Raw genomic sequence first — 26,605 nt, 5'->3', positions numbered from 1 at the left:
ATATACATATTACACACGTACATAAATACATATATTACTATTATTATATTTTCAGCTTGTTACCTTTTTAAAACTTGGGTCTTTACAGTGCGTATATTTAAAACTACAGCTTGTGGGAAGTGTACGAATAAGTTAAGTCAAAAGAAATCGGAAACTGTTCATGAAAGTCCTTTTTTTGACTGTGTTTATCTTCTGTACTTGGGCATACTACTACAAGTAGAGTCGTTAAATTTTAATTTAAAAAAAATAATTCTCTTACGAAAGCAGGGTATAAGAAAGAATTTTTGGAAATACGTATCGTAAAAAGGGTGGGGTAAGATTTTTTTTTAAAAAAAACAGTAGCGTATCACGTAAATCTCTGAAGCTAGTAAAATGAAGCTTGGCATATAAACTTTTCACTGTAAAACAAACATACAAACAAAACTGAAAGTTCAACACGTAAAAGGGAAAGAACAAAGGATGAACTTTCTTTAATGTTCAAATTCCCCATTATTTATTCAGAAAATATTTATAAAGTAAAGAAGGATTTGGTTAAGCTGGATGTGTGAAACTCGGTATTTCAAGTTTTAACTAAAAGTAATAAAATATATGTTTCAGCGTCTTGAAAATTATATTTCTAAGTGGGAAGGAAGGTCAATTTCTATAACATTAAAATTTCCCACTGCTTATGAGATTTGGGCAGAAAACTTTTTCTTTAGGTCTGGGTTCGTCCAGTTAAGCAAATGGGAGTACAAAGTGAATGATTAATTAGGCTCTTTTAATTATTTTAACATGTTGGCGTAGTTTATTTTTTAAAAAGAAGTGTTTCTTTCACATTCTATTATAAGCATTATTAATTTGCTGTAATTACGGTATTAAACACAAACTAACCCCCACTTGGGGACCCAAGAGTTTGTTTTGGATGTTAAGCCATCATTTATTGTCTGTGACATAACATTTGATTTTAACTTCACGTACAATCAGGGCTCAGGTCTCAAAAATGTAGCATATCTGAAATATATTATTATTATTATTATTATTATTATTATTATTATTATTATTATTATTATTATTATTAATAATAATAATAATAATAATAATAATAATAATAATAATAGTTAATTCCAACGGTAACAGCTATGTTAGTAATATTAAAACTATTGTTAATAATGGTAACGAGTAAAAATTAGTTAATTACAAGGATAACAAATATTTGCTACGAAAAGAGTTGAATATGATAAATACAAGTATAAAAATAATTTGCCTCAAATCAGCACAAAGAAAGCAAAATTTATGACGTAGAATATAACTAAAACACAACATTATGTTACTAATACGAGGCCAATGGTGTGGGAATAGAAAAAAAAAACAGACATGAAAGATCTGGGAATCACATTTGATAGGTTGATGGTTTTGTCACCACACCAGGGGCGGATCCAGGACGGACTTCTGGGGGGGCGGTTGGTTGTAATACTGCTACTTAGAGTTACTTTTAAGAACTCCAACCTCTGGGATCGTTTTTATTTATATATATAAAATAAGAAAGTTCCCTCTTCTGGAGGGGCGATCGCCCCCTGGATCCGCCCCTGCACCACACAAATGCTATCATAAAAACAGCAAGAAAGAACAATAGGGTTTATTTATTTATTTATTATTTCAGAGCGATAGAATATGTATTTATACAAATTACTTGTAAGAACTAAGGTAGAATCTGGTTCAGTAATATGAAACAGTATATCTAAAACTTTGACTAACATATTGACAGTATTCTTGGCACGGACGCGATGGTAGCGCCTAGCGCCACAAGGGATTTTTAGGTCGAGTGCCGTTTAGGTCTTATGCCGTTTAGGGCTTGTGCCGCGAAATGATTTTTAGATCTTGTGCCGTTTAGGACTAGTGCCGCGTCCCCATTAAAATAACGGGTTTTTAATTTACCTGCGATTTGTTTTCGCTGTCCCTATGATAATCTCATATGTTCATACATCAAAGAGGGAATGGGAAGGTGCATGCATGCCGCCTCAGCTCAATAGCCAATAGTTTTGGAGATATTCGCCCCCAAAATTCATTTTCCCACGGTTTTGAACAGTTCTAGCTCTGAAACAATGAACTTTTGACCACGGATCCACATGAACTTTTACCCTTATTTTGATGTAAAGGATCATCTGTTTCAGTTTATCGGTCTAGTTCATTAACATCCTGTGTGAATATGAAACTGCAAATAAAAACATTCTTCGAAGCTTTTAATACGGCTCAGAGAGGGTACCCGATATACGACATCACGCCAAAACAACTTGTTTCTGTTCCGTGATGTAAGCAGCGCATTTTTTGATTCTTTGAAGCTTTGTATCTCCGTAACTAAGAAATACTATTCTGAGAGTTTTGGTGTGTGCTTATGTTGAAGATAGTCTACACGATTAAATAATTAAATTGAAACTTTTCGTCAGAAAGGACTAATTTCCATTGTTTCAGAAGGACTAGTCCATTGTTTCAGAAGGACTAATTTTCGGCATTGAAATGAAGAAGTTCGTACCACGGAGAGTGGGAACAAAAGTTCGATGACATTCTCATTTGGATGTTCTTCTTCCCTTACCTGTTCGACTTTGAAGATTTCGCAAGAACAACTATCCAGGTTTTTACCATTGAATAGCGGAAATGTTCATCGCGCCTAATATTGTAACTGAGAGAACCAGAGGTCGATCCTTAAACAACCAGCATGAATAGGTTCTAAACCCTCCCCTGCATCCATCGCTTGAACCGATCCCGAAATCGTCGCTCGAAACATAAACAATAGGAGATGACAATGAAGTGCAATATGTTTTTCGTGATATCAATAGGATTCAACATCAAACTCAGACGACCTGCACAAATGCATACATGAGTAAATGTACTCTTGTATGCAATATCTTAGTCTATTGCTTTAGTTTACAATCTTCTTTTTCTCTATTAACCATTATTTTTTATTTTCTTTAAGAAAGTAAACTTTGAGTAGAAATTTGTTTCATTTTAACTTTACGAACTAAAATTATCATTTCGTCTGCATATATTTTAGGTCTAAAGATAGTTTTATTATTTAGATTTTTTCAAACTATGCATTTGGTTTTATTCCAAAAATGTATGTGCGAAAAAAAATCCTCAAAAAATCTCTTACGAACAATTCCTACTTTGACGTCAAAGCAAGGGCAAGAATTTTCGTCTAACTTCTCACTATCTACTTACCAAGTAAGAGAGCAAGGGATATTTTTCAGGATTTTTTGTATACATATTTTAGTATATAAAATTTTTATTCATAATATCTAGTTGAATCAGGTGTTAAAACCCAGAAATCTTTCACATGTGCATACTCAGGACGTCGGAAGAAACAAAAACGTTTCTTTGTAGTAATACTGATATCATTTTGTGCCTCTAGGTACGTTGCTCAGGAGCCATGATTTTGGGGGAGCAAACGACCACCCCCTCTAAATTTTGCCAATGGGTACGATTGCCTACCCCTCAAATTTGGGGAGGGGTGCATAGGACCACTTCTTAAATTTGAGAAATTGCCAAAAATTAAAACTTGATATTTTGGTATAGGACTGGAATATATATTTCTGTAAGTTTAAGTGATCAATTTCGTTTCCCCTCCACTCCCCCAAATTTCCTTACACACATCCCTGGGCGTAAAAATATTGTTTTCTTTGAGTTTGTGTAAAAATGTATGTCTTATTCTTGGTGTACATTCTCTTTTATTTTGAATACCCCACTAAGTAAAAGTTACTGGCATTCTTACTGATTATGCCATGTGATAGTACCACAAATACCGAGATGGTATCAAATAAATCAGCCTCAGTGCGACTTCTTTGAATATACTTTCTCTTATTATAGCCAGAGGACAAACTTTGCCCTCTCCTGAACATCCCGTAGATGTATTTGTTTTAAATCAAGTCAGGAAAACCTAATATATACTAGTGTGTACTGAATAGGTGGCTGCTTATGAAGGTTCTTCTAACTCGAATAATCCGATGGAAAATATGTCATCCATCTTCCATCAGTTCCTTAAGGTTTTTGATCGTCTTATCAGCATTTCATTTTGTCTGCAGTCGACAATGATTTCAAGCTGATTATACCTTTCGTAAGTAGCTACCTGCAATGTTCTCACTAGCGTATATTTGGTTTTCCTAACTTGAATTCTTTTTAAAAAGATACAGCTGTCTTTGAACAAACTAGTTCATATCAATGTGTATTTCATTATGTCTTACAATCTAAACTTATGGAAACATTGACTTCATCAAGGATGTTATAAAATAGAGGATTGCCCATCCGTATCTTTATCATATGAACTCAGTGAAGGCAAAAAAATAACAGCATCGTTTGAGCCGGCACGTTTAATTGGTTACTCTCGTTTCCGCCATGATTGTTGGCTCGAAACATTGCGATCTTAGTGGCGCGGAGTGGGCAGGGCAGGTGTGGCGAAGCTGTGACGTATGGCTTCATGATTTTGTTGTATGGGCAGATTCTCTATTTTATAACATCCTTGGACTTCACCATTGTATATCTCGTAACGCAGCAAGTGCACTTACAGGTAGTGGTTTTAATAACTACCCAAACGTTCATACAAGACTTCATGAGAACTTCAGAAAGCATTTGTAAGCTGTGCTCAGTTGCTGTGAACTACAGCAAAGATTTTCTGCTGAAAAGCTATTGATGATGTGGAAGAAAAAACAAATTAGGCAGGAAGCAAACGCTGGCATAAAGAATTTGAGAGACTGGTAGCCAGTGTACAGATTCTCGCAGAAAGAAATTTGCCATTCAGAGGATCAGAAGAACGCATGGGAACACCACATAATGAAAATTTCCTTAGTATTATTGAATTACTAGGAAAGTTTAATCCAATAATGCAAGATCATCTGGAAAATCTAGAAAAAGGAAATACGTGATCATTATTTAAGAAAGAATATCCAGAATAAGCTTATTAATATAATGAGTGAAGCTGTTCTACAAGAAATTGAGAATAAATATTGCTAAGTATTTTGCAGTAATTTTCGATTTCATTCCTGACTCATCAGGAGCAAATGTCGTTGGTAATTAGATATGTATCTGATGGTATACAGTCAAATGTTCCATCAGGAGTATATGAAAGTTTCATCAAGTTTTTAGTAGTAGAAAGTAGCACAGGTGAAACTTTTACAACATTCTTCTACATGAACTTGAAACATTAGGATTGGATATTGGAAATATTCGTGGACAAGGATATGACAATAGTGCCAATATGAAGGATAATATCTCAGGTGTGCCGGCAAGACTTCTACAGAAGAATTAAAAGTTTTCTTCACACCATGTGCATGTCACAACTACAACCTAAGTTTGGAAGACATGACCAAGACATGTCCAGATGCAATGACTTTCTTTGGAACTTTACAACGTATTTACACACTCTTCGCATCATCTACTAAAAGATGGACTGTTTTTAGAAAAAAAAAATGTATCGTTAATCAGAAAAATGAAGGATTACAAATTTCTGGTCTTACCAGTTTTCTGGTGCTAATTACTATTTCAAGTAAACTAAGTAAGGAACTTCAGACTGACACCATGGATGCTACTACTGGACTTTTATCATTCCAAATGCTTTGTGACTGGTTAAAAACATGCAGGTGAAAAGGTTGCAAAGCACTGCAAACACTTGAGTCACTGTTTCAGCAACTGAAAAATATTTAAAATTTATTTGAATTCTTGTGTAATTTCGGGACATATCCAAGGACACCATAAGAAAATGTGCAGCATATCTGCAGTTGGCATTGGCAGGTCAAGCTGACACAGGAAAAAGATCAAGTTGAAACTACAAAACAGACTGATATAGATGGATACATGCTTTGTGAGGAAATTGAAGCATTAAAGCCAATTCTGCCATCGGAGATTCAAAACCCCAAGAAAATGCTTGAATTCCTCGCTTGCAACAACAGATCTACTGCATTTCAAAATGTATTTATTGCTCTTCGGATTTTCCTGGCAATCCCAGTGACTGTGGCATCTGGAGAAAGGAGTATTTTCCAAGTTACAATCAAGTACTTCAGATCATCAATTCAGTAAGAATGTGTGAGCAGTTTGGCAGTGTTGTCCATTGAATCGAAAATTAGCAGGAGTGTAAACTTTGACACTATTCTAAAAGATTTTGTAGAGAAAAAGCAAGAAAGCATAAATTTCTAATAATGAAAGGAATAATGTGACTCATTTATACATTATTAATCTGGCGATATTTTAAATCCAAACATAATTTGCTTCCAATAGTACACATAAATTTTCATTCTTATTTTTCTGAAGTACACACCACTTTTAAAGCATAGAGTAAATATTGTTATATGATCAGTGTTTTAAAGTAATTAACTCTCACAGAGTAAACACGACTCTGCTATCATGGGAGGAAAAATTAATTCGAAAAAGGAAAGTAACGCTGATGCTTGGCGTCAGCCCCCAAAACAAGATGTTTCACACCAAGCAGGAAGATATTGCTGATTCTTTGAATAAGCCTCCAAAACAAGATGTTTCTTACCTAGCTTCTACTTCACGTCAAACTGGTTCTGCTTCAAGTCAAGTAGTACTTAAAATGTATTACTCAATATCTCACTTGAATACCAGAACAAGAAAACGTACACTTGCGTTATTGATAGCATAAATATTGATCCTGATCATGATCAAATCAACATACTTAAGAATCTCCTCACCAAGCAGAATATATTTTTCACAACCTGGTTCATATCTTTTCCAGTCGTGAACTCACGCAACGTGTATGATTGTTTTCGTATAATCCTCAACAAGTTAGTTCATTAACTCCGACATTACTTTGAACGGCAGATACATTAAAGTCTCATCATCTCATCGCACTCGAAGACCACACCCATGAGGAACTTGGTCACACGTCCTTGGAATGTTCCAATGACGTTTCCTCTATCGCTGTGATGAGAAACATGAAGAACCCGCAAGCAATCTCTCAAGCAGGGCTTCTGTGCTACATGCGAATTGATGCACCACTGCACTGAAGCGAGCACCTGCCCGCAACGACTGTTCTCCGTTACTACGTACCGGTCTCCTCTAGTCGATCTCAACTCAGTTTTGCTTCAAAACAAGCAAACCTCAAACGGCGTTATAGAGACCCAGCTTGCTGATGAAGATGTTCCAGTCTCATCGACCGAAGAATACTACAAACGTCAGCAAGAAGTCGCCTTACAAGAAGCATCTCGAAGATTGACAAACATCCGGGCCCAAAAAGAAATCAATAATGCTATTCAAAGAATCGTGACGTGGAATATTCTCATTCTCATCCAGTTGGATCATCCCGACGATGGTCCAACTCATCAAACACGTTGTTTCACAAATGGCTACGATTCATACACGTCATACCCTCAATCTTAAGTAATTTTTATATTACCCTCAATCAACCCTAAGGTATTTCCACAATGGTCGCCAAGAAGATATGTCACCAAGAATTTTTCAAGTAAATCAATGGATTTGATCAATTTTCGCTCGCTCTGCAGGATGAAGACACCTCAAGTGGCCCTCATAGTCAGAAATACCCGCATCCTATTGGATAATCAGAATCTACAGTTACAGTTTAAACTTCTCCAGGCTTTCACACTCATGTTGCAACCCATTGGCTCCTCATCCTGTCCAATTAACGGCCTAGGATTTGGTTTGAACACAAACTGCAATCTCCCAGTTTCACTATACATTCCAGCTCTACTTGCCATCGGATGCTAAGTTTTCATCTTCATCTACAAAATAAAATCATTCAACAATTTTCTCTCTCAACAAAGTGGCCTGAAAGCTACACGTTCTGGACCCACTGCGAAGAAACCAACACATCTTGCCTTGTCTTGTATTGTCTTTTCTGAACTAAACTAAATTAATTGTTTAAATAAATCATTTTACAGACACTAAAACTAGTAATATTATGATTATGTCCTTTTTCAAATATGACATACTAATATTGCTAGTTGTATGTAGTTTTACATATATATAATTTTATATTGAAATTCACCTTATATATGTTTAGTCGATTAACTTTCACGCACTATTTTAGTGCATATTTTGATTGCTATCCATTCTGATTGTAAAATCTCTATTAAACTTTTGAAATGAAATGAAAATAATATATATATTTTTATTTGACGTCCAGGATTTGTTTCTCGGAGATGGATGATTAATGGAAAAGAGTGATTATGAAGTTAAATTTTGTGTACTCTACCACCGGGAAACGGACTCGAAACTATGTACACATCAATCGCACGCGCTAACCACTAGACCAGCATGTAGAGCGCAATATACAGGGTGTTAATGATCTACACCGACAAACTGTAAGAATGATTCCTCACATCAAAATAAGAGAAAAAGTTCATATGGACCTATGGCGGAAACTGCATAATTTCAGAGCTAGGGCTGTCCAAAATCGCGAAAACGCCAAAATTTATACACGCCCTATTTCGAATTCCAGAAACTGTGGAGAGAGAGAGACTATCGTTAAAAAATCAGAATAGCATCACTGTTTGTAAATATTACCTAGGACTTGTATAAATACTTCCCTACATTTCGTCTGTCCTGGTTATTCCCTTTTATGGATATAAAGTTGTCAATTATATATTGTCGACCAATCAGATTGGCATAAAAATAACTTTCCATAAATGATCTTAGATTATGATCCGTAGCTACAATACTAAGGTTCAAAAATTTTCAAACTAAAAATTTTACCGAAAAATTTTAGAAACTTTAAACAAACATTTGAAAGTGTCCTCCAATCAGATTGTACGAAGAATAACTGCATCAATGACCTCAAACCATTCGTCATAACTATGATACTAGGGTTCAAAGTTTTGAAACTAGAGGCATTATGCAGTGTCGTTTTGATGTTTGATTAGCGTTATACTAAAGGCCTGACTACTGGAGGAAAAATTAGTCGAACTCTTTAGTATGATACTAATCACGCATCAGAACGGCCATGCATAAGGCCCTAGAATATTAAAAATCAAACAATGGTTGAAAAGAAAATTCAAAATAAAAATAATAAGATTTTTTTCGAAAAATTTTAAACAATTCTTTGAAAATGCTATTATTCTTAATTAGCTTTGAGGATTAAATAAATCTAATGAACATATAAATTTAATAAGTATGTTGTAGATGAATTCCAATTAGAAAAAAGGGTACTAGTGCAGAATAGTCATTCAAAAAATGATAGTTTTACTGTTAAAATGAATGAGTACATATGAAACAGAATTGTCTAGGGCAAAAATTTCAATTGTCACAGTGTTTCCTACAGAATGTGGAAAACCAGTACTTTAAGTTTACAAGTGTAATGTGACTAGTTTCAATCTATAACAAAATCTATAATAGGTTTAAAGTTAGTAAGTGCACAACAAATTCTGCTGCATAATATATTAATTTCTACTGGCAGAGTATTTCTGCATGATAGCCAACTTCACTGAAATCCTGATTCCTATTTTTGCATCCCTGCTCCGTTGACGCTCGGTTACTCGGTTACTCGCTCACTCGGTTAAGCATCGTTTTTACTTTTACTGAAAACGTAGCATATGTTGGTTTTTGTTTTTTGCACAGTCGTTTTTATGGCGTACGTCAGTACGCTTCATTATAGCTGTAAAAAGTGGTACACTACTTCTCACACATCTTATTAATCTGTATTGAATTATTTGGATGTGCGACAGGGTAATAACAGCTTAGAACATTTTGGAAATCATTTGAAAATAAAAGTGAAAGCGATTTTTTCTCTTTCTTTTTAAATTTGACGGATTATTCTACACATGCAGGCGACGAGCTCTAAAGCCTTCCCTGTCCAAATTCATAGTTAACTTAAACTGATACGGAATGTGGCTATAACTCTCAAAAAAAAAAAAAAAAAAAAAAAGATATATGTTTTAGAACAATAAAAATTTTGCAAATTGGGAAGAAAGAAAAGTATGTGAATACTATTGTGTTCACTGTTTTATTACAGAAATTGAAGGTGGTGCGAAGTTTTTGTTTGATTAATTTAACTTCTTATGGTTAAAGAAGAAATTAAATTAGAATATTGAAAGGCGCTTTGACCCTTCGATAACTGTTCATTAAAATGGTTTCTGTTATGCAGCCATTCATGGTAAGCAAGTTATAACATCATATAAACATTGTCTAACGAGAGATCAATGACAGTTCGGAAGCAAGTTTTTTTCAATTTTCGACATTGTAGTAAAATTACTAAACCTGATTTTATATTAGGCAATTAGGCAAATCTTTAGTTTAGGCAAGGCAGTGACAGGAACTGATTGGATTAAGTACAAGGGCAATATTGTAGTAAATTAAAGAACCCTTATTACTGCCTTTTTAAGGTCGTACATAGTCTATGAATAATCCCTAGCAACAGAAAGGAACCAATGAGACCTGTGATTAATACTAACAGTGACGGGATATCACTGCCTTGCCCAAAGTAAAGAGTTACCGACAATTAACTTGAGGCTATTTTAAATTAGCATTCAAATAGCTAAATAAAGATTAGCCCTGAAGATGAAGAACATCACTTGAAATGTTTAAAAAATTTGATTTATTTCTTAATATTTTCCAATATATTAGTGCTGTGGGCGACGTGACAGTACCAAAGATAGTTTAAATGAAGTTCCAAGGGGCAACAGAAATAATTGATAAATTATAATTCTCTGACTACTTTGTATAAATACAGCGCCGAAGCATATATGCCGTAAAATAGTTCCAGAAAGCAGGTACTCGCGAGGAATAGTCCCTATGAAAAGTGGTAATTTTGCGGTTAATGAGCATATGAAACAGGGTTTTCTAAGATATTTTTCACTGTTCGAGCATTTCTGCAAAAAGTAGGGAATAAGTGTTACGTTTACAAGCACAGTGTACAGGAGCTGTGTTTTACGTTTACAGATGTTGCGGTAGTAGTGTGAAACTATTACAAGTGATTTCGCAGTACTCCGAAAACCCACATCCTTTCACTACCCTCGCGTATACATATGCTTACCGTTGCTGACGCTCCTGCTCTTTTCGGGCGCATGTCGTGCTATCACTAGCTTTGCACTGCTCTGACTCGGTTAGATAGTGTTTGAGCTTTTTGGTTGCAATCTAGTACAGGCTTATTTGTATTTTTTGCACTCTATTTGTTGCGCCATACATCCTGACACAATGCGTACATTGTAAAGAAATTGTTCTTTTTCAACAATTACTTCTGGTGGCTCCCTTAAGTTTTATCTATGCTAAGTTAAGTAATGTTATGTCGCCCGCCATAAATCCTTTGGACAGCAATAAGAATAAAATTAGTGAAGAAGTTTTAATTGTTCATCAATTATTTTGAGTGGTATGCCTAAGCTTGACCTGCATACAAGTTGGTTTGTTTATTGCACAGTCGTTATTATGGCAGACTTGGAGACACATTAGTTTGCACGTATATCATCAATGTGTACACAATGATTTGGGCATGCACCAGGGTAAGGTCTTCGTGCTGCAGAGTAGGTTTAGTGATATTTTTAGGCTGAAAAACGGCATTTATTCCGAAGTTGGGCGTCCGCATTCGCCACGTTTTTTCTCTGTTATCTCCTTTCCACATTTTCTGCAATTTGTTATTAGGTTCATTAATCCGTGCTCTTCACAAACTTTTAAAAGATTTTGCTCGTTATCAACGTATTGCTTCACAAATGTTAAAACTGTTAGTTCGTTGCCCTTGTACATTCGCCATGTTGATAACATAAATGCTCGTTACTTTCCCACAATGCAACTGTTTGGTTACCTTGCGCCAAGTAGTTCCCTCCGCTCGCCGTATAGTCCCATGTTTATAACCGCTTATATATAACAAATAAACAGATTTTTCGAGACCCTTATATATTATCAAGCACACAAACGATCAAATTATCCATATTTTTCCAGTAAATTTTAAAAATTTTGCTGGAAACGGACGCCCAACTTTGAAACTTAACCCTGAAAAACAGTGTAAAAACCAAGTTAACCTGTGTTAGGTGCCAACACTTTAAGCGCGAACGCTATCGAAACGAGGCAGGGCAGGAGTGCAGCAGTAGGCAGTGGGTGCTTCCGTAGGTATGAGTTTTTGGTAAACAAGGATGTCATTAAAAGCACTTGCACCAATACACTATAAATAAAAACACCTTCTCTATCGACAACTTTGTGTCCTCGAAAAAGTACATTTCACTGCCGACTTTTAGCTAATGACATTTCATTTCATACCATCAATACGATGATTCACACTACAAAATATAACTGTTCCCCCATTTCTTTATTTTCAATGCCTTCCTACATTTGCTACACTTTCTGCTCAATTTCAATAATCACTGCCACTCTACAAAACGCAATAACTTTTTCTTCCTCAATATATTTTGCTGTAAAACTCAGAATCGAAATTCACATCCGTCATGTGCAACTGCCATCTTTGAATGCAGGAAATTAATGTCCTCAGTACATCACAATATTTGATGTTAGCACACCGCCACACAAAATAGTACTCCAACAACACATAGCTTCTAACACTTGAAATTACCTCAGAACACTCCTTTTGTTAGCATGAATTTCGTGAAAAGTAACCAATTCACCTTTAGGGAATTATTTAAAGAAAGAAACGTCAGAGAAAAATGCTTTTTGAAGTTGACATACTATTGTGCATCTGCATTAAAACACAAACCAACTTGTGTTACTCTACCACTAAGGCTATCTAACCGAGTAGAGCGTAGCTGGTAAGCCTGGGCAGAGGTCCATCCGTAGGGAGCTAGGGTGGGTATGCGTGTAAGCGAGGACAGTGAAAATACACTCTGTTCCTTCAAGTTACCTTACCAAGTCAACTTACCTTCGGATAGTTTTCCCATTACTGATCGTAGTATAGGTATGGTGTATGTTGTACTTACAGTGGGTTTTAGCAGTGAACTGATACCAGCAGTTGTAATGGTTTCACACTTGTAAAATAAAATACAGCATTTATATACTGTACAGAAATAGTACGCCAGCGAAAAATAATATGTAATGTAGTCCTTTTTTGTATGCATTTACTTACTTTAACCGTCGTATAGCACTCGTAAACATCAAATACAGCTGTATTACTTACTATTTAAATCAGTAGCCTCCAGACAGAAAGAGTTCGATAACTCTGTTCTTCACATTTAGCTGAATTTCAAGTTACAAATACACTCTTTGTACAAACAGTATGTATATTTATATACAAAGTTTTCAATTTTCCCTGTAAATTTTGCAAAATGTGGTCTTCGTAACATAATCTGCACTCAATTAGTGAAGCTTAAATTAGCTTAGGATTCCTGGTCCTTGGTTCTGTTGCTAAAAATTCCCTTAAAATCAGTCGAATTTTTCATCCCTCGCAAAAATGTAACATAAAACTTACCAAAATATAGGATAAATTAAAAACTAAAGAATACGTACAGGTAAGTAATTCACTTTATTTTATTTTATTATAAATATACCAGAAAGTAAATAAAAATGAATACTTCATCGTTCTAACACTACACTAATTTGAATTTTTTTAACGTTCCTTAAAAGGAGCATTCCACTGTCACATACGAGACATTTATACATATTTAAACGTAGAAAAATTTGATGAAAATTCGACATGCACAACATATTTTGATGAAACCATTGTTTAATTATCTTATCACTTCTCTACTATGTCAGTTGTTAGGGTTGTTAGGGTATAGAATAATGCTTACTTCTAAGTGGTATATCTGAGTCAGGAAAATAGTTGTCACGCACGGGGCAAGTGAAGTATACCACTGTTTGTACGAATGTACTTGTTACTTGAGACTCGGCTAAAACTGAAGAATAATTATCGATCTTTATCGTCTGAAATTCAATTATAGTACCATTGTTGCTGTATGCATATTAAAATTAAAAGTAGACTATTCTTTTAACAAAATTCTTCTACCTTATCGCATACGAGATACATTTGACACGTACGAGACTATGAACTTGTCAAACACTTCATCTGAATCTCAGAATTAACTTTATTTTCATAGTGTAAACAGTAGATTACATAAACAAATTAAATACTTCTGTGTTGCCAAACAATAAAACGAAAAAATATTTTTGTCTAATCTACGAAGGAACAAATAGAAAATACTTTTGTTTTATTCTAAATATAAAATGAAAAACAAAACATTTAAAATACTTCACAAGGAAAAAGTGCCTTTGAAAAAGTTTATACTTGAAAAGATCTCTTTATTATTAACAATAAGGCCAGTTTTAGACGAAAGCATTTATCGTAGCATTTCTCGTAGCAGATGTGCTGCCAAAAATCTCGTATAATATTCTATGGCATCAAAATTATATTGTGCTTTTACACGGTAGCATTTTGATAAGCATTTTGTCGTGACGTAGCAAACAAATCACTGGAGAAGAGCGCAATTATGGATCCCAAGTTAAAAACAGATATTTCAGTCACTATTTCTTCTAAAGCCCTTTTTCGCATATGCTTATTATGATACAAAGGACTTTTAACGGTGCAGTTATACTATACAGATCCATAGATTTTAAAATTTACAGAATAAATTTCTAATATTTTAATAGAGTAATGTATAAGTAATGGAAATATGGTGTGCACTTACATCTGAGATGCGTATTTACGTGGAAATATAAAAATTAAAGTCGAACCTGAAATGCACGTAATCTTCAATAAGCTGCCATAAAATTTTGGCAAGTCTGTAATTTCCCCATTTTGTATCGAGAACAGAACCCAACCAACCCCTTCGGAGCTTCTAACCCGTTCTCACTACTACTACTACTACTACCCGTTCCTACTCCTATTCCTACTACTACTACTACTCTTACTATTACTACACCTACTGCTACTGTTACTATTACTAAGTACTCCTACTTCTACTCTTACTACTACTACTACTACTACTTACTTCTACTACTATTACCCTTACTACTACTACTACTACTACTACTACTTACCCCTCCTACTACTACTTACTCCTCCTCCTCCTACTACTACTACTACTAATTATACTATGGATCCGTATAGTAAAACTACACGTTGCCACCTGTTAAAGTGAACCTGCACCGGAGAATGCAAGATCACACCTCAGAAATGATTGCTGAAGGTACAATAAATGAAACGAGAAAGTTTTTTCTTAATGAATTTCTGTGGATCCGTATAGTGAAACTGCACGCTTTTAACTTTGTACAGACAAGGATGTTCCTCATATTTTTTTAATCAACATAATAATAGTATCCCTACTCCAACTCATTTTTCTTTACTACAATTCAATTTTCCACACAAAACAAATAGCATGGATATTTGTCACAAAGTCTTTCTCTTCCTTTTAACACACCACGGCGCTGCAATCGGAGCAGAAATGCTGGGGAAAATGCTACGAAATAGAGCACTTTGAACTCCGTTTTGGTACAAGAAATGCCATAGGATATGCCATGGCATGGGAAATGCTATAGCATTTGCTACTTTACACGGTAGGATATCGATGATACGATAAATGCTTCCGTCTAAAACTAGCCTAACATGGAGACATGATTGTTAGCACTTCATCTCGCTGTCAGATATGATTTCTGTAACTTCGTCAGGATACTGTGTTCCATCATAACCTACAGCTACCCAATTACCAGGAACAACTTTAAAAAATTAATTTGAGTATTTGCTGGAACTATGTTGTGCGCAGGTTTTTCTTGCCCTTTGTAGGATTGTTTTAAGCTGTGACAATGTGAAGAGTTTTAATACCTTCTACTGTTACTATCTTTTCTCACGGGCCGTCAGATTTATTACTTCTTTTATGTAGTTCCCGTCAACAGATATCACTTCAACCTGTCTATTTAAGGTTTTCGGAACCTCTGCTAAATCCTTTGCGATTAAATGACTACACTTCTTGAAACAACATCTTCATTCGAACAAGGTATTTCATATATTTCCAGTAACACTTCTGTCAATCCTTTACTGTGTGATGTTGCAAAATATTTGCAAGTGAATTCGTTGTGGTAGTTTTGAGATAGGGTTTGGAGCAGTTTTACTTTTTTTTTTTTTTTTTTTTTTTAAATTCTGATGATGGCCCATCATTTCCAAATAACTTCTTCTATAGTACTGTCACAGTTTGTTGTTTAAAGTTATACTATAGCAAGTTGTTTGACACTGAACAAATCATGTATTTTGATCATTTGTCATGAAATAGTGCCGTTATAAATAAAAGAACATTTTCACGAGACCACAAAGCACTTTGAACTCCGTTTTGGTATTCACAGCTGAGCAACATTGCGAAATCAGTCTGTAACACTCTTTTGGCAATACCTGTTTTATTCATTTGAAATTCTCTTTGTTCACATGTTCCGTCATCTTTGGGGTATCAGCAGTTATTTTTTCATAAATATCGCCTTTCAGTGTAGGACAAAATCCAAATAGACGAAATCCAAGAGTACAAAATCTAAGCGACAATGTCATGTGCGTAGCTGTAGTATGTGCCTGTGAACACCCTAATTAAATTGTATGTGTGTTCGTTTCTTCAATTGTCCGTGCATTCTTAAGTTTTATCTGTAAATCTTCAATTTATTGAAATAATATTTCATTTACTTTTAAAGAACTGAAAATCCAATAAAACATGTAAGGCTGTCACAGTAAAAGTGCAGATGAGCTTTAATTTCTTATCACATCCGTATGAAAAGTTACGTTTTAATTGTCTTTGCGAAACGTCAATTACACTTGTCAGAATAACCAATAATAACATATACATTGTCAATTAATTTGTCTAACAAGAAGGTTACAAAAGTTTTTCACATTGTTCCCAGTATACAATAATCTAATTTTCGGCAATATTCTCAAGAAATTTCACCGGAGTAAACACAGGACTTCCTGGGAGGTAGGCCGAGGTGCGAGAAATTAGTACATTTTATACTGAATAATTTACTGTTTTTTGTCTTATTCATTAATTTCTTTAAATTTATATTTCGTTATTTCCATTCAAAATCAAATTTACATATACTTTTTAGGTTATATATCTATATTTTTAGGTCATGAACTTTCGCTCCCTAGTTATAAGTTCATTTATATTAGAAAATATTAAATAGTGACACTACAAGAATTGTTCTAATAAAATTATTACGTTTCAGGAACTTTACATAATTTCAAAAAGATTGAATGAAAACAGGGAAATTAGATTTTATGGAAAATGTGTCTAGACAAAATAAATGAAAATGTATATGTTATTGGTTATTTTGACAAGTGTAAGTGATGTAAATACTTTGGGAGTAGAGAAGTAAATTTGTTTTTATCTCAATTATGGCTTTTTAATTTTTTTTTCTACTTTAATTCTCTATGAATAGAATAGAATTAAGTGTACTCTTTTTAAGACTGGGCTGCTTTGCTGTTGTTATCTCTGATGTAGCAAGTCAGTGCTTTCATTTTCTGATTGATTTATGTGAGTATACTCTTTTTAGTCAAAATATTTCTGATCACCCTAAATTAGTTCTTTAAAAGTAAATGAAATGTTATTTCAATAAATTGAAGAATTATAGATAAAACTTTAGAATGCATGACAATTGAAGATAGAAAGAAACACACAATTGAATTAGGGTGTTCGCAGGCACATACCACAGCTACGCACATGATACGGTTGCTTGGATTTTGTCCGCGCTCTATCGCTTTTACAGTTCCCTTTTATGGCAAGTTGTAGTCGACCGTCAGCTCTTTTTTTTAAATTTATTTATTTATTTTTCCAGTTTGCATAATTTCCAAGTTCTTCTGGACTCAATATTAATTTCCCATTCATACACTTAATCACGAAGTGGCCCCACGTAGCGTACTCGCTAACGCTCTTGCCTTCGGTGCGAGCGTTCGGGGTTCGATTCCCGGTGATCGGTCGAAAAAAATGTAAAAAACTTTTTCAGGCCAGCCATGCTGAATGAGGTTTTCCTGGGTTTTCCTCATTCACACCAGGCAAATGCCAGGGTGGTACACAACATATAGGTCCCAGGCCGCTTCTCCTTCCCCGATAGTCCCCAAGGGACGTCATCCCTCATACATGACGAGCTGACATTGCCATAGATGCCAAAAGCCCAGAAATCTAAATCTTAAATCCTTAATCATGAATTTTGCCACCATACAGAGTTTATCGTAGTTCATAGATGTAAGTTTTCTAATAGAGATGCAAAAAAGCCGGCTTTTTTGAATCGATGGTTTTTTGCACATAAAAAGCCGGCTTTTTTTGAAAAACGAGAATTTTGGAAATTTTGGCTTTTTTCTTTTTCATAATTTTTCTGTTTAAATAGCGCTCTTATAGTATATTCTAAAGTTAAATAAGATTCCATGACCTAAATGCCATATTTCGCTCTGGAATTCACCATCATGATGGATGGAGCAAATGGTTTATGAATTAAAGTAAACATAAAGTACGTAGTATTTGAGGGCAATTTTAGAAGCTATTTGACTTTATTTTAACTTCTAAATTATCGACATTTTTTTTTCTTCTCTAGATAATTTCTTTTTAGTCAGCCGTGTGTTACTTCTTAGAGCTTAGTACTCTAGCTTCTAGCACATAATTAAACTTATGTTTTTCAATATATCCATCAGAGCGTACGTTTTTCTATATATCTGTCAGAGCGTACTTCCACATTTCCGTTATACTGTAGTTGTGCGATGATTTAACAATAATCTTCCGGACACAACCTTGAATACCATTTGATAGAAATAATCAGTATCGGATTTAGAAAAATATTGGGGGGGGGGGGTCTGAATAATGTTTGTTTTTTCTAAAAATTCCTAACTTTTATTTAAGAGGAGCTTAAGTTTATGAGTACAGGCATAACAAATGTTTCGTTTGTATATTCAGCTATAATCTTCCAGATACAACCTTGAAGACCATTTTATACTGATAATCAGTGGCGGATTTAGAAAAGTATTTTTGGGAGGGGCTTTTCTTATTAATGCTTAGTTTTTCTAAAAATTCCTAATTTTTTTATTTGAGGACAGCTTGAAGTTTATGAGTAAAGTCAAAACTAATATTTAGTTTGTTTTAGAAATTCCGTAATCTCGGGGCAGAGGCTTCAATCCGAAAGACATCTCCACCCTAACGCTCTTCGCAAATCCATCACTGCTGGTAATTAGTAATAACAAAGATTTAAAAACGATTACAAAAAAGTCGGCCAGGACTCACAGTACACGCACTATCTCTACATTCACAGATGGAATTAAGAAAAAAACTTTTGTCAAAATGGTCGAATGCGGGGTTGAAACCCGGACTTCACGATAGAAGTGCGAAAGCTAACCACTCACTCATGTTTGTTGTGTAGTTGTGCTTAAATGTATTCTCTCTCTCTCTTTCTCTATGGCCACAAAAGCTCTCCATTGATTTCTCTCCTTATCCAATTCAATCCAGTTTCTACTCTGTATTACTATTTCTGCTAGTTCCATCTTAATATTGCCCTCCCATCTGGGTCTAGGTTTTCCTAATGGACGTTCCCCGATTGGATTTCCAGTTAAAACTTTGAAAGCGTTCCTGCTTTCTTCCATTCTGGCTGCATGATCTGCCCACCTGAGCCTCCTAGACTTGATGACTCGTACGATGTTTGGTAAACCGTATAAATTATGTAGTTCCTCCTTATGAAGTTTCCGCCATTCCCCATTCCCATTTCTCTTGGGTCCAAATATTTGTCTCAGAATTTTATTCTCAAATAATTTCAGTCCCCGATCTTCCCTCAGCGTAAGCGACCATGTTCCACAACCATAAAGCATAACAGGCATGACTATCATTTTATATATTTTATGTTTACAATTCCTTGACAGAATTCGCGACGACAAAATATTTTGAACTGAATAATAATAAGAATTTCCTGATTTCAGTCGACATTTAATTTCTTTGTGGGTATGATTTTGGTCTGGTAATACTGATCCAAAATATTTAAAAGTATCCACTGTGTCGAAAGTATTAATTGGTATTTTAACGTATTCATAATTTGCCGTATTACGATCCTTGTGAGCTTCTTCATATTTAGATTTCTCTGCATTTACTCATGTTCCTGCAAGCGTTTAATAAGGCCTCTGCATTTCTTGCGATTGTCCTCCTATCAGATTTACATCATCAGCATACACCATAACCTGGTGAATACCATTCAACTCTAGGCCCTGGTTCCTATCTTTGATTTTTCTTTTAGCGTACTCGGGAACAAAGCTGAATAATAACGGCGATAACGCATATCCTTGTTTCAGGCCAATCTCAACGTGGAAGCTCGCATTTTTCTACTCGGACTACCCTGGGACTCATTTAAACACTTAATAAATCTAGCTTTTTCGGTATTCCATCTAAGAATGTTGTACAATGTTTCCCTCCTAACCGAGTTGTAAGCCAATCAGCAGTTGATGTACTGGGTAATATATTCCCATTTCTTTTCGAGTATTTGTCGAATGGTAAATATCTGTTCGATTTCGACTAAATCCACACTGATAATCTCCAATAATTTCATCTGTGTATGGGGTCAGTCGTATTAATAGAATGTAGAGAAATGCCTCGATAATTATTACAATCAACTTTGTTGTCTTTCTTGTGAATTAGAACAGTGATTGATTATTCCACTCTTTTTAAATGTATTCCAAAGTTTTGTAACGATATGTTTCATTTTCTTGTTAAAAATTCAAAAACCTTTAGGACTGGGTAAACCATGATGGTGGTTGAATATTCTATAGCCTAGGAAACCATACGCTCAGGTGAACGGTCTGTTACGTATATGATCCATGAACAGAAAATTCGATACTTTCCCGATTCTGAACAAGCTTAAGGAACATTACAGAATTTGGAGCTTTACCAATTTTGCAGATCCGGAGCACCTGATAGGTGGTAACAGATTGTTACGTATGTGATCAATCAGTGAAAAATTTGTTCGAAATATTCATACGATGAATATGAAAGTTAAAACTTAACTGAAAAATTTCAAGAATGTACAGAACCACCCGAAACGAAGCTCTTGATGTGCAGATTTCCTCTTAGTTATCTTCCCTTTTTCTGGCTTGGGCTCAGCCCGACATGCTCTACAATGAAAACTGTTTGTTTTCTTGATGAACAGGGAAGTGCACGTACAATCTTCAACACTGCTTTTGTGAGTGTTTGTTTGCATCTGTATTGTAACTGCAAAGTTGATGATTGTTTTTTCTGCCTCACTAACACTGTTTATCGTCATTGATTACTTTTCTTTCAATTTGGCTCTTTGAGTTTCTGTTTTCTGTCTTCTTTCATTTTCTTCAAGTCTTCTTTCTGCTTTTTATTCATCTGGGATTTTTTCTTCTTCCTGAGTTCAGCTATTCTGTCCATTTCTCTTTGCAAGTACCCTTCAGGATAGCTGGCTTTTTATTTCTCTCTCATTTTTTATGCGTGACGCACTAGTTATTTTGTACTTGGCCCCGGACACCATTTCAGTCCTAACACAAAAGAAATATGACACGCCAAAACTGTTCGAAAAAAAAAAAAAAAAAAAGAACTTAAATATACAGCCCATAAGGTGAGTATTTCATTTACCTCTTTAATAATTAGATTAAAAATGAATGTTACTGTCTTTAAGTAAATAATCTGCCTGTCACCTTATTTATATTATTGAATACTACTTTTTCTTTATTTTAGGATGTGGAAAGTTCGCGGTCGTACATCGATGAGTTGTATTCCCCTGATGTGGATAAATGTATGGAAGCTATTATGTAAGTTAATTTTAACAAAATCTTACTGGTCAGTTACTTGTGACCGTTGACTGTTTAAAGGTAATTTATCGTTACGATTTTACGAACAAATTAAAGGAAAATATTATAGAACTATCAAATCCATGTTTTCCATTCTCCTTCGTTGCCAAGTTCATCTCCGAAAAGTTAGAGTCACTATTCGAGTTTGATTTCAATTTTATTTTTATGATCTCGTGCGTTAAAGCTTCTCGAATAGTCATCACAATTCGTTGTTGCTGTTTTGCGAATTTTGTGTTTGGTAAAAGAGAGAATTTCACGGGACAGAAGATTTGTTATCGGTTGTGTCACGCGTTCAAATTAAATTCGTACAGTAGTTGCGTAACGGATTTTCTTCATGAACGGGGGGAATTGATATGTATCGACAAATGCTGTAGGGCACACAATTTGAATGTAACTTTTTCGCCGTGTACCTTAAATTGACGTTTTATTTAGACTGTTTCAGTGTTTTCTGGATACATTGGAGATTCGTCCTTCCTGTGGAGTTACATTAAGAGAATTATTGCAGCGTTAATCCTTGAAAATTTTAAAAACAGTGTTTTTGTTCGTTCAGTAAATAAGGCTAGATATTTCATCCATGTTCTATTTTATTAGAATTAACCTTTCAATTCCATCTGACTGTTTTTATTATCAGAGTTGTACACACAGGAAAGTTTAGAAACGGAATTTTAGAATACCAGAGAAAATACCGAAATTCAAGAAAATCGTTTCACTTATTACACTTCTGAAAGTAAGTTTGGCTGAATGGTAAATGATCAACCAGGGTGTCTATCGGTCACGAATGTCACGAAATCAGAAAACGGTCATGAAAGTCAAGAAATTTAGCTTTTGGGTCACGATTTTTTTTTATCTGTATACAGGGTGTCTATCGGTCACGAAAGTCACGAATGTCACCAAAAAGTCACTAAATTAGAAAACTGTCATGAAAGTACGAAAAAGTCATGAAATTTAGCTTTTGGGTCATTTTTTTTTTTTTTAATTGCAAATGTAAGTACAGATTGGAAATTTTTGTTCTATAAAACATTAAAATTTACCACCAAAAATGTCTGTGGTCCTCTTTAGACGCTACCAAATCGCAATCAAAGCACGCTTCTATTGCATGCATGAAAACTCGGCCTAATTCGCTCTTGAAAATTTTACGAAATTTTATGGTTTGGTAAAGAAAAGGTTACGAAAAAGTCGTGAAATTTCATTTTGGAATTTTAGTAGATACCCTGTCAACGGTTTTCTGGAATTTCGTAATATTCTTCACCTACAGGATGTGAAATTATATCAAAAAGTAACAATAATCTTTGTTAGCGCTTTAACACACTGGCTTCAAATAAGAAAAACATTATGTCTAAGGATTAATATTGCACTAATTCTTTTAAGATATATTTGTACCTTGTTAGCAAATATACAGTGTGTAACATCTGTAAGTGTAATAAACGACTCCTAGTCGTCTTCCCGCTGGTCTAGTAGTAAGTGCACGTGGTCCTGAGTTCGATTCCCTGTGGGAGAGCCTTGACAGTTGAACTATTGCGGTAATTCAGATTCCGCATTAAATTGTAAGTCCATGTCTCATATAGCCTCGGTGCTGAAAAGGGATTCTTAAGTTCAACAGACTGACTGACTGCTTGTCGACATACTCAGAACATATTTATTAAGGAATGTTTATGTTGCTTTGTTGGCAAATTGCTACTGGCAGTATTCCTGTACCTTAAGAAAAGAGATACGATTCGTTGACACCAACCCCAACCCTGAATTTACTTATTCAGAGAAAAAAAAAATGATTAATGTACTTCACTATCATCATAATATATGGACTTTTGTTATGCCTTTGATTCAATCTAGGGTATAAAGTACCAACTTATTAAATCTGTGCCCACTGTATTTGGTGTCAGTGAAAGTCCGCAAAGTAATGTAAAAATTCTTCAATGGGTACGTATTGAGAATGAGACAAGCAATCGTTAAAATGTTTAGAAAATTAAAAATAAGGCTGCTTAAGTTAGTTCAAGATCATATCGTCCTCGTTCTAACATAAATTACTAAAGTGCTTTCGAAACTAAAAACAATTTGACAGCTCAGAAACACGTGCAGATTTGTTTTGAAGAAGAAAATCTACGTCACATAGGTATTGCGTCACTCAGCGAGGGTTGAATCATAAACGTCGTTTAGCAACAGTGAATGGAGGGTTTCCTTGGCAACAGTCCTTAACATTCAAATGTTGCTGCTAGCAAATACGTGTTTTCAGAAGAAAAAAAGCTATTTTAAACTTTCGTTTCTTTGTGCGTGGAAGTCATTAAAAACACACACAGCACCCCCCCTCTTCCCAACATGCACAAACTGTGATGACAAACATATCCCTTCATCCATCCATCCAAACAAACAAATATTTAGAGATTTTGCTTTTCATTAAGATTCTCATGACCAGATTTGGCTGGTTTAAACCAGCTGTTAAAAAAAAAAGAGAAAAAAAATGTTTGTAAAAGTGTAAGTGTAAAATCTTGATGAACACACATTTGTGGGTTATCACGTTTCACTCCCGTATATTATTCGTATTATATTCAGACCTAAATTCCCCATTCATTACTCAAAAAGATTATACTACAAAAGCAACTTTTATATATATATATATATATATATAAGTTTATGAATGTTGTTTTTGTGATTTTTTTTTCAGTTTGTTATTATTGTTATGTAATTGCAATCAAAGAAAAATTCTAAATATTGTTTCGTTTCAGTAATGTTTACTATTCGTAAAATACATCGAAATGCCGTACTTTTTGTGTGTGTGTGGGGGGGGGAAGGGGTCATACAAATGAGAAGTATCTTCGGTATCTATTTATGTATAAATGAGTCTGAGCCAAAGTGGACTCAAATAATTCGTATCTTTATTCACTTCTCTTACTGATATGCAAATTAAGTTGTTGTCTTTCTTTAATTTGGACTAATAAAAGTCGTTGTTAACTAACTTGAACTAAATTAGTTCTTGCGTACTCCGTAGTACTTTGAAATTGTCCATATGTAATTCTGTTTAATGGTTTCACTTGTGCAACTGTTTATCTTTTTGACCTTCTGAAATGACTCTTGACAATTATATTAAGAAGCATGTAAAGATCAGTACAACATATTTTTATCAGTATTCCTTCGTAAGTGAGTCGGCAGATATATCGCATTTGTGACCAATTAGTCCTGGTTCCGAGTTCAAATGGTGGACAATTTCTCTCGGATTTAACTCGAGAAGCGGTTTTTAATCCGCTTTAAGCTTATGTGACCCCTTCCAGCATAACCCGGTTGTTGCATAATAACATCAAGGCGAAACAAACTTATTTCTGTTCATATATGATATGAATACATAGAGCAAATTATTTAAACCAAAAAACCTGGTTTAAACCAAAAAAAGTTTTTTTTTTTTTTTCAATAAAAACCATGGTTTTTGCCAATCCTGCTCAGGACAATTCCAGCTGATGACTCGCCGGGATGCGCACGACGTGGCAACAGCCTACCATGTGCTTCTCCAAATGTCAGTTTGTTTCTAGTTTTGAAAACGCTATAATTCCCTTAATCTAAGTTGTATGCGTCAATACTAAAAACTGAAGAGCACAATAACTGTGAAGTTGTGTGTAAAAGGAGGAACATAACACATATTGGCATTAATTAGTATTTTAAAAATGTTTTCTGTAACTTCGAAAAAAAAAAAAAAACTAACTATATGTCTTAGTGACTTCTGTCAGAATGACGACAATATGTTGTTATTCAGTATGCTTCCGGTCAGTTCATTAAATAATTTTGTAAGTGCATTAAATTCGAATTGATGACGCTGCTTCCTACTAATGCATTTTATTATTTTTCAACAGACAACTGAAAAATTCAGTGATTGGCAGTAATCGTCAGAAAGGTAGTGTAATTCAACAAGGTGTGGTTCCTCGTCTTATGCAGCTTCTTGCGGATGCTACTTCTCCGCCTCAAGTAAAGATTGAAGCAACTATCACATTAGGATCTCTTGCCAAAGGAACAGAGGACCATGTGAAAGCTTTAGTGGATGTTGGATTAGTTCCTTTGCTGATAAATGGTATGTAGTACAAAGGAAGAAAAAACGAAAGTTTACGCACTTAGCATACCTAAATTTATTTGATCTCAAAATGTTTTTATAAACCTGCAGAATTTCTTCAGTAAAAATGCATTTCTGTAAAGCATTCTAGTGAGATACTGTCATCTACAGCAAGAGGGCTTTGTCGTATACTGGGTGCCGAGAAGTGTCGACTTATTTCATAAATAAATATTTCATTAGTATCCTTACAGTTTGGCATAACTCATTTGTCCTGAAAAAAAAATTAAAAAATAAATAAATAAAAAGCACGACGGGTAGTTTAATCTTGTTTTTTTTTTTTTTTTTTTTTTTTTTTTTTTTTTTTTTTCAGACAGTTCTCTCAAAATCGACTCAGGCTATTTTCTTCATATTTCATAGTTAAATATGTCAATAACCTGACAATGGCATAACTCATTTTGTTCTGAAAAAATATACGAAAAATGATTTATTCTTGGGATTGAGTGTTTTTTTCTTCTTTCTTTCTTTCTTCACGATTTTCTCAACAACAACAGATGCAATTTTGTTCATATTTCTTAAACAAATATTTCATTAATAACTTAACAGTTTGACATAACTCATTTATCCTGAAATAAATGTACGAGGCGTAGTTTATTTTTAGGGGCGAGTTTTTTCCCTAGTGATTTTCTCAAAATCAACTCTGGTGATTTTCTTCATATTTTATGGTTAAATATTTCATTAACGTATTTATCCTGAGAAAATATACAAAGGGTAGTTTATTCTTGGTAATGAGTTTTACTATCCTTAATTTTGAATTATTCTTCAGTTTGCTAACATTGTGAGGAAAAGGAAAATCTTTCCTTGCTAACAATGTCTAATCTTCTGCTCCATAATGTGTCTAC

The 26,605-nt window shown here is 34.5% G+C and overlaps 1 protein-coding gene across 1 annotated transcript in view; it reads left to right on the top strand.

The window, feature by feature from the left end:
* Positions 1 to 9,886: 9,886 nt before the first annotated feature.
* LOC145675733 (armadillo repeat-containing protein 8-like) overlaps positions 9,887 to 26,605 on the top strand; it is a 54,266-nt gene continuing 37,547 nt past the window's right edge. The window contains exons 1-3 of the mRNA XM_081746362.1: positions 9,887 to 10,090; positions 21,564 to 21,637; positions 25,513 to 25,727. Of these exons, the coding sequence (XP_081602488.1) occupies positions 10,064 to 10,090; positions 21,564 to 21,637; positions 25,513 to 25,727 (316 nt within the window). The 5' untranslated portion in view covers positions 9,887 to 10,063. The remainder of the gene's footprint in view (positions 10,091 to 21,563; positions 21,638 to 25,512; positions 25,728 to 26,605) is intronic.

The sequence above is a fragment of the Thermobia domestica genome, chromosome 18 (genome assembly GCF_964235325.1).
Source record: "Thermobia domestica chromosome 18, izTheDome1.hap1.1, whole genome shotgun sequence".
NCBI classification, from domain to species: domain Eukaryota; kingdom Metazoa; phylum Arthropoda; class Insecta; order Zygentoma; family Lepismatidae; genus Thermobia; species Thermobia domestica.
The sequence above is the reverse complement of the archived record's forward strand: the minus strand, read 5'-3'. Positions and strand labels throughout refer to the sequence as shown.